The sequence below is a fragment of the Penaeus vannamei genome, chromosome 12 (genome assembly GCF_042767895.1).
Source record: "Penaeus vannamei isolate JL-2024 chromosome 12, ASM4276789v1, whole genome shotgun sequence".
In the NCBI taxonomy this organism is placed as follows: domain Eukaryota; kingdom Metazoa; phylum Arthropoda; class Malacostraca; order Decapoda; family Penaeidae; genus Penaeus; species Penaeus vannamei.
The window spans coordinates 31845009-31852508 of NC_091560.1; the positions used below are offsets into that span (position 1 = coordinate 31845009).

At 43.7% G+C, this 7500-nt stretch overlaps 1 protein-coding gene across 2 annotated transcripts in view; it reads left to right on the forward strand.

Annotated features, from left to right (window-relative positions):
* The window catches only part of LOC113809220 (TGF-beta-activated kinase 1 and MAP3K7-binding protein 1-like), a 16663-nt gene that overhangs the window by 1300 nt on the left and 7863 nt on the right, over nt 1-7500 (forward strand). Inside the window, exons 2-4 of one of the 2 annotated variants that reach the window (XM_070128217.1) lie at nt 6362-6432; nt 6835-6947; nt 7108-7277. In XM_070128217.1, coding sequence (XP_069984318.1) covers nt 6851-6947; nt 7108-7277 — 267 coding nt within the window. In that variant the 5' untranslated portion in view covers nt 6362-6432; nt 6835-6850. The remainder of the gene's footprint in view (nt 1-6361; nt 6433-6834; nt 6948-7107; nt 7278-7500) is intronic. The other variant, XM_070128218.1, reaches the window with a different exon arrangement.

Here is a 7500-nt window from a genome sequence, read left to right on the forward strand (position 1 = left end):
GATTGTAGAGTATTTTTCTTTCACGGGGAATATTACATTTTTTGAAGCGGGGATAACATCATTTTGTCTACATTTGTGCGGATGAATCTGCAGATGGATGATGATACAAGTGTGCAGAAATGTCAAATGAATTTTATATGCAGAAGATGATTTAAAAAAGAACTAAGCATGCGCGGAAAGTTACCTGAGGACTACAGAATTTTAATAAATAATAAAGTCTACATTCTGGGGCCTGTGCCTCCTGTGACACACCCATCACAATCACTAACCAGGAAAACATAGAAACCACATTTACATAGCAGGAGAGAGTGTCGGATAGACTAGATAGTGGGCATTCTCGCATGGCGATTGTATGCTCTCTTCTGCCGTGAATATGTGGATGATTCTATGTTTTCCTGGGCAGCGGTTAGGGGGCAGCAGCCCCCTGCATTAGAAAATATAGTGCCCAGCAATGGCAATTTAGATTGTTGATTAAATTTTGTGATGTGGAATCGGCTACATAGCCTTTGGCAAGTTTGTCCGTACTGTAAAGAATTACCATTGTTAGAAGCAAATGTATTATTTGATTTAGGGAAATTTTATCTCCCCATCTGTTTCTTACTGCATACCCTGGCGGTCCAGGTGGCTCTGCCCCCTGCCTAAGGAATTTATAGATCATAGTGCATAAATCCCATGGGGTTAGGCCTAGGTTAGGTTGGTTTATTGGTTATGGCAGGTTGTTTAATTACCGTGGGGGCTTTGGATGGTGTGAATTCCTGTAGATTTTACCGAAAGATGGGTTGAACTCCAGTAGAGTTTTTTTTAAAGTCGGTGCGTCAGTCGGTAGACTGAAAGATGACAGGCACATTGAAGGATAGTTATAAGCAGATTTTAAGTTTCTGCTCCCTTTTTTTCTCCTTTTTCTCTTTCTTCTTCATTTTCTTTTTCTTTTTCTTTTTATTATTTTTTTCTTGTAGGCTGTCCATTATTGGTTACTAGAAGGTTCAAATGAGTTTGAATAGAACATATCAGACATGATCTCTTTTTAAGAGGCCATTTCTGGTAATATTCAGAATACTTTCGACTGATCAAGAGGATATTGGTATCAATGGATTCACTCGCTACTGCCTAAATATATAGAAATTATGCCCCCCCTCCCCCAATACCCACAATCTTGCCCCTGATAGCAGGGGAGGGCATGAATGGGACAAGGGAAATTGCTAGGTAAAATGTGAATAATATACAGAGAATTGGTTTATGATTGCAGGGGGCTGCTACCCCCTAACCCCCATGGACAACAAAGAATCCACCTCAAATATACGGCAGGATAAAGTGTAGGACAGACTTGGCATTAGGGGCTCCTGCATATCAGCTGTATTCTTTACCTTGCTATGAATGCTTCAAAAACCCTCCCAAACCCCAAATATTTGGCCTTGATTGCAGGGAAAGGTATGGAGGATACCAGGGAATGTCAGATAGAGGGTCTAAGACCCCCTCACCCTAGGGGCTGCTGCCCCATAACCACCGTCCTGGATGACAAAGAATCTTCCACGTATTCATGGCAGAATAGAACATAACAACCTTCATGTTGGATGAAGATGGCAAAATATATCCTTGGAATTATAATTATCTGACTTGCCAGTGCATAGCCTCTCCATCATTGAGACTTCTGCAGTGCCTCCTCGTGGCCACCTATGGAAACTGGTACCTTGCAGTCCCAGGCTGAACTGTAGGGGATCTCGAAGCAGCAGGAGGCCCCAGAGGTACAGGGTTATGGCCCACCAGTGTGTGGACATGCCCTGGCCTTGTACTAACTCCTGCCCCTAAGCCCCCTGGGGTTAATTGGAGGCTCAGGGGAGGTGGGCCTTGCCAGTCCTCCTCCCCCCAGAGATAACCCATTGGCAACATCTTGGATATTTGGAAATGCTGGGGGGAGGGGAAATGCCCCTCCTACCCAGAGAGAGTGGCAGGCTGCAGACCCCGCTGGGAGGGTGGCTACTGGGGCACAGGATGGGAACAGGAGCTCCTTGTCCCGCCTGCGTTCTGGCAGCCACCAGCCCGATATGAAGCTTGTGGGGCAAAGCCCTATTGAACCCCACAGGTGGAGAATGGGTCCTACAGCCTGCCACCTTTTATGTGGGGCAGTGTCGGGGTGATTGGTTGCCCCTACTATCGAGGGAACTGGGGAGGCTGAGAGTTGGGGTGGCTGCTCTCTTGGAGGTGAGAAGACCTGGCAGCGGCATGATCAGTGTAGGTGGCTACACCTATTACTGGTCAGGCCGCAGCGATGGTCACCATCTTCAGGGAGTAGCCATAGCTATTGCCAGTAGGCTCCAGCCCTCGGTGGTAGAGGTCACTCCAGTCGATGAGCTTATAATGGTAATGAGACTGAAGCTGTCATTTAGCTTCATGTCTCTTATTGCTGTGTATGCTCCTACCAATGTTTGTAAACTTGACGTGAAAGAGATGTTCTATGCCAAACATGCATCTGTGACAAACAGTTGTCCCTGGCGAGATATTCTTATTGTTCTGGGTGACTTCATTGCGGTATCTGGCTTTGATCTTGCTGGCTAAGAGATGTCTGTTAGTCCTCATGGTTTGGGAGTTGATACTGGCAGCGAGAATTCCCTCCTTTTCCGGGATTTTGCTAGATCCAAGAAATTGAGGATTTCTGGCTCCTGGTACCAGCGCCCAGACCCACATTGTTGGACATGGTACAGCGATGCGGGTAATGCAGCCAAGGAGATCGACAACATTCTCGGTAGCACTCATTGGAGGATCCTCCAGAACTGCAGGGTGTATAGGAGTGCCGAGGTCTCTGGTACTGACCATAGATTGGTTGTGGCTACCCTCCGGGTTCACTTCAAAACTCCCCAGGGGCCCAGTGACCACCCTAGGGTGTTTCATTTGGTCAAGATGAAGGAGAGGGAGTGTGCTCGGGGGTTTGCTGAGACAATCTCTGATTGCTTCACAGCGCTCGACAATGTGACGGACCCTGTACTTCTGTGGGACACCTTCAAGCGTGACACGCTTGATGCAGCCCAAGAATTGATTGGAGAACGCCTGAGGCCAAGACAGAATTTAATCTCTCAGGAGACACTGGAAGCCACAGATGCTTGCCGTGCGGCTCGTCTGGCAGGGGATCGGGATTTGCACCATTCTCAGGTGCGCAGAACTTGGTCTCTGTTAAGAAGGGACAAGGAACAAGGTCGAAGGCTGTTTCTTACTAAATGACCTTCATCCTGCATACCAAGCCCTGAGAAAGCTGAATTCCTAGTCTTCTTCACAGGTGACTGCAGTTCGCTTAGTAGGTGGCCAGATCGTCTCAGATCCTGTTGCGGTGCGGGAACGTTGGGCTGAGTATTTTGAGCAGTTGTATCAGGTTGACCCACCAACAGTTAACTTGGATGCGGGTAGTGCCGTGATTCCGCTGCCGGACCCACCCATTAGCGAGGACCCACCTTCCCTAACTGAAGTTATAGGGGTGATTTCCAAGCTGAAGAATGTTAAAGCAGCGGGTATTTGTGGCATCCCAGCTGAACTGTTAAAGGCTGGTGGTGAACCTATGGCATGTGGGTTGCATGCTGTCCTGGCTGCCATCTGGCAGTCTGGTACCGTTCCCCCTGGCCTGTTGAGGGGTGTGCTCATCCCTCTCTGGAAGGGGAAGGGGGACCGATGGGACTGCAGCAATCACCGAGGCATCACACTGCTCAGTATACCAGGCAAGGTTCTTGCCCACATCATTTTGAGACGTATTAGAGACCACCTACTGAGCGCTTCGAGTCATTGTAGAGCGTTGTCGTGAGTTCGGACGTGGGCTGCTTGCAGCCTACATCAACCTTAAGAAGGCGTTTGATACGTTGCATTGGGAATCACTCTTCTTTCCTGTCAGTTCAGGAGTGTTCTTGCATTAACACTTTTCAATACTTGCATGGACTGGATACTGGGTAGAGCGACTGTTCAAAGTCATTGTGGAACAATACTGAGCAATATTAAGGTTACAGACCTTGATTTTGCTGATGATGTTGCTATTCAATCTGAGTCTTTGGAAACCCCAGTGGTGGCTCTCGATGCATTTGGTAATGAAGCGAAGCCATTGGGTCTAGATGTCTCTTGGACCAAGACTTGCTAGGAGAACCTGTTTGGTCGGTATGTGCTTGTGGCGAGGACATTGAAGTCACAAAGAGCTTTACATACCTTGGTAGTGCAGTTCATAACTCTGGGCTGTCAGACCAAGAAGTCAGCAGATGGATTGGCCTGGCAGCAGGGGTCATGAACTCTCTCGACAAGAGTATTTGGAGATGCTGGTACCTGTGCAGAAGGGCCATAACTGATAATGCCAGTTTTGCTATACAGTAGTGAAACATGGACATTATCCAGTGCCCTGGAGTCTCATCTTGATGCCTTTTGTAATAGGTCCTTGCGCCGGATCATGGGCTACTGTTGGCGGGACCATGTGTCTAACCAACGGTTGCACCGTGAAGCTGGCACAGGACCTGTTACCTGCACAATGCGGAATCGTCAACTCAGACTATATGGCCACCTTGCTCGCTACCCACAGACTGATCCTGCTCATCAGATTGTCTCTGCAAGAGACAATCCTGGGTGGAGGAGGCCTGTGGGACAACCTAGGAGGTCATGGCTTGGGCAGATCGATCAAACCTATCGTGAGGAGCTCGTGATGGGCCGAGTCCCTGCCTGGAGGCTTGCCATGAGGGATCCCAAAAGGTGGAAACAAAAGGTGGACACGGCTATGCGTCCCCGTCGTCATCCTAATGATGATGATGATGATGATTATGATGATTGATAGAAGCTGCTGAAGTGTGAGGGAGGAGGGTGATGGAGCCATGGGATTCTTTCATGCTCTATTCTGCCTACATACCATATGCGGGGGATCCTTTATCTTCCAGGGGGTTGGTGGGCAGCAGCTTTCCAGGGGGAGATGCAGGGGAAGTAGCCCCCTGCATTACACAGTGCAATGACTTATTCATTGTATATTATTACTATAGCTACATATACACTATATTCTATTCTTATTTTACTCTGCAATTTCCTTGGATCCTTTCATTACCTACCATACTATCAAGACCAAGATTGTATTAACGACAAGAAAATCATCCTAATTCTCATCAGATTTAGTATCACTGGACTCCTCTTGATATCTGTAAGGTAAGGCTTGCATTATCATTTGGAAATGGCTAGATTAGATTATGCTCTATTTATGTGTTTACCATTGGTAGGGGGCTTCACTCCTTACAAACTCAAATAAGGGGATCTGAGTAACATGTCTCATGTGTCATAACATAATCTTGTTGAGGTGAAAGCAAACATTCTTTGCTGCAAAAATTTTCTGTGCAAGTTATAGAAGTTTTCAGACATTCATATTGTGCATATTCATTAATTCTGCTGATTATTTCTGTTATATTTGTTAGGTTGACATTGGTAGACCATGGGTACCAAATTAATACATTTTATGATATAAGTGTTTTCAAGAAAAATACCCAATGTTCAACTAAGATACTGTCTTTTAATGTTTTTATGGCAAATAGGGAAGTCCTCTTAAAGATGTTTTGATCATGAAAGCTGTTGACTGATGTATTTTGAATAGGTAGTCTTCAGAAAGTATTTGGGCCTACACTGATCCTATGGGAAGTGGATTTTTCGGTCATCTTGCTCTGACATCTTCACTCAAGCACATTGCAATACCTAGTGTGAGGAATGGTTCCCAGCTTATAAGAAAGGTTGAACTGTGGTCTTTTTTATACAGATTTTTGCATTTTATCTGTTAATATTTAATGGGCTATCTTAATCTTTGGAAAGTTTTAAGTAACCATCACCAAAAAATGACAGATTATTGGCCCTGACTGGCCACCAGTAGAAAAGTTTCATTCCTACTCCAGCTAAATCTGTTTACAACATATATTGTTGAACTATTTATCTTCTTAGTATGACAGTTCCTTTTCTGAGATCGAGGGGTGAAGAGATATTACATGGTTTTAGTATTCCGATTGATAGACTTAATATAGGTTTCATTTTTATGGTCCTATTAAGCTATCCTTGATGTCTGCACATAAGTACATTAGTCTAAGATGCATTGTCACTGGAACAGTTCTTTTTCCAAAGGACTCAGAGACCAGAGACCTTTAAATCAAACAGCCACAATAAAGATTCTAAAATGTGATTGTGTTTCACATCTTGAAAAATAGTGAAACCAAAGTAGTAGTTGTGATTTAGCATTTCCCTTATCACTGTTGATGTGTTTCATTCCATCTTTGCACACTTGTTACTGTGTTTGTGTTTGTATTCAAAGACCTAGTGCCTTAGTTTGTTAAAATTTAGTTGTATGATGTGGTTCCCCATTAAGATCAAATCTGTGTTTCAGCTTGTAGTAGATGGGGTCAGATCCAGTTCACCTTGGAGACCAGTAACCAGAAAATATCTGTTTACAGCAAGGTAGGCTTTCAATACTAAGATATGCACCAAATTCAGCTTTTCCCCAAGCACTTATTTGCCATATAATCTGCAGCCTAGGTGGTGAAACCATATTATTTTGAAAATAAATTTTAATGTTTACAGACTTTTTAAGCACACGTAGTGTGCTAAATTTTCAGATGTCATTGTGTGGTTCATCCAACAAGTTCTCCCAAATACTGTTTCAGTTCATTATTTAGGAGTGCAAATTATGTTTTTTCCCAGCACAGGATGGCAGAGAAATACCTAGAATTTTATCATATCTTATTGCATTGATTTTTTAAAAATGTGTTTATTTATTTATTTTTCAATTGCATCACGCAATTTATTTAAATGTCACACATAAGCAGAACTTTATTTTTAACTGATTTATTTGTGCTTCAGGTCTGATTAGGAGACAATGCCTTCACAGGCTATCAAACCAACTTCTCTGGGCATGACGGGAATGAGGAACAATGATACCTGGACGGATGGACTCCCAATCTGCAAATTGTCAGGTATATTCCTTTTTTTCGTTTTTACCTGTTAAATAATTATTTTTCACTAATATGTAATTAACTTTACTATACTAAATTTTACTTACATTCTGGGTAATATCTAAGAAAATAGAATTCAAACTAAGAGACATATTGGTTAACAAATCAGTATGCTCGGCAGGTGTGGGGATGTCAGCCAACCAGATGTATCGAGAAGATGGAACACCATGCTCGGAACATGAATATGAGGACCGCAGCATTCACTTTTGTCTTGACCGTGAAAATCACACTTACCTTTATGGGGTCTTTGATGGCCATGATGGAGCCAAGGCAGCATACTTTGCATCACAGGTTAAGCATTAAATGTTTAGTTTTGTAAAAGACTGGTCATAATACCTTGAACTTCTTTGGTTCTTTGAGATGATTATAATGTGAAACTTTTGTTTTTGAAGCAAACTGGTTATTTACAGTAGCTAGGAGAATAATTCTTACATTTCATTTGATAGGGACCATCTTGGACATCTTCAGCAACATTAGAATAAAAGTTGATATTACAGATGTCAAGAAAGATGTC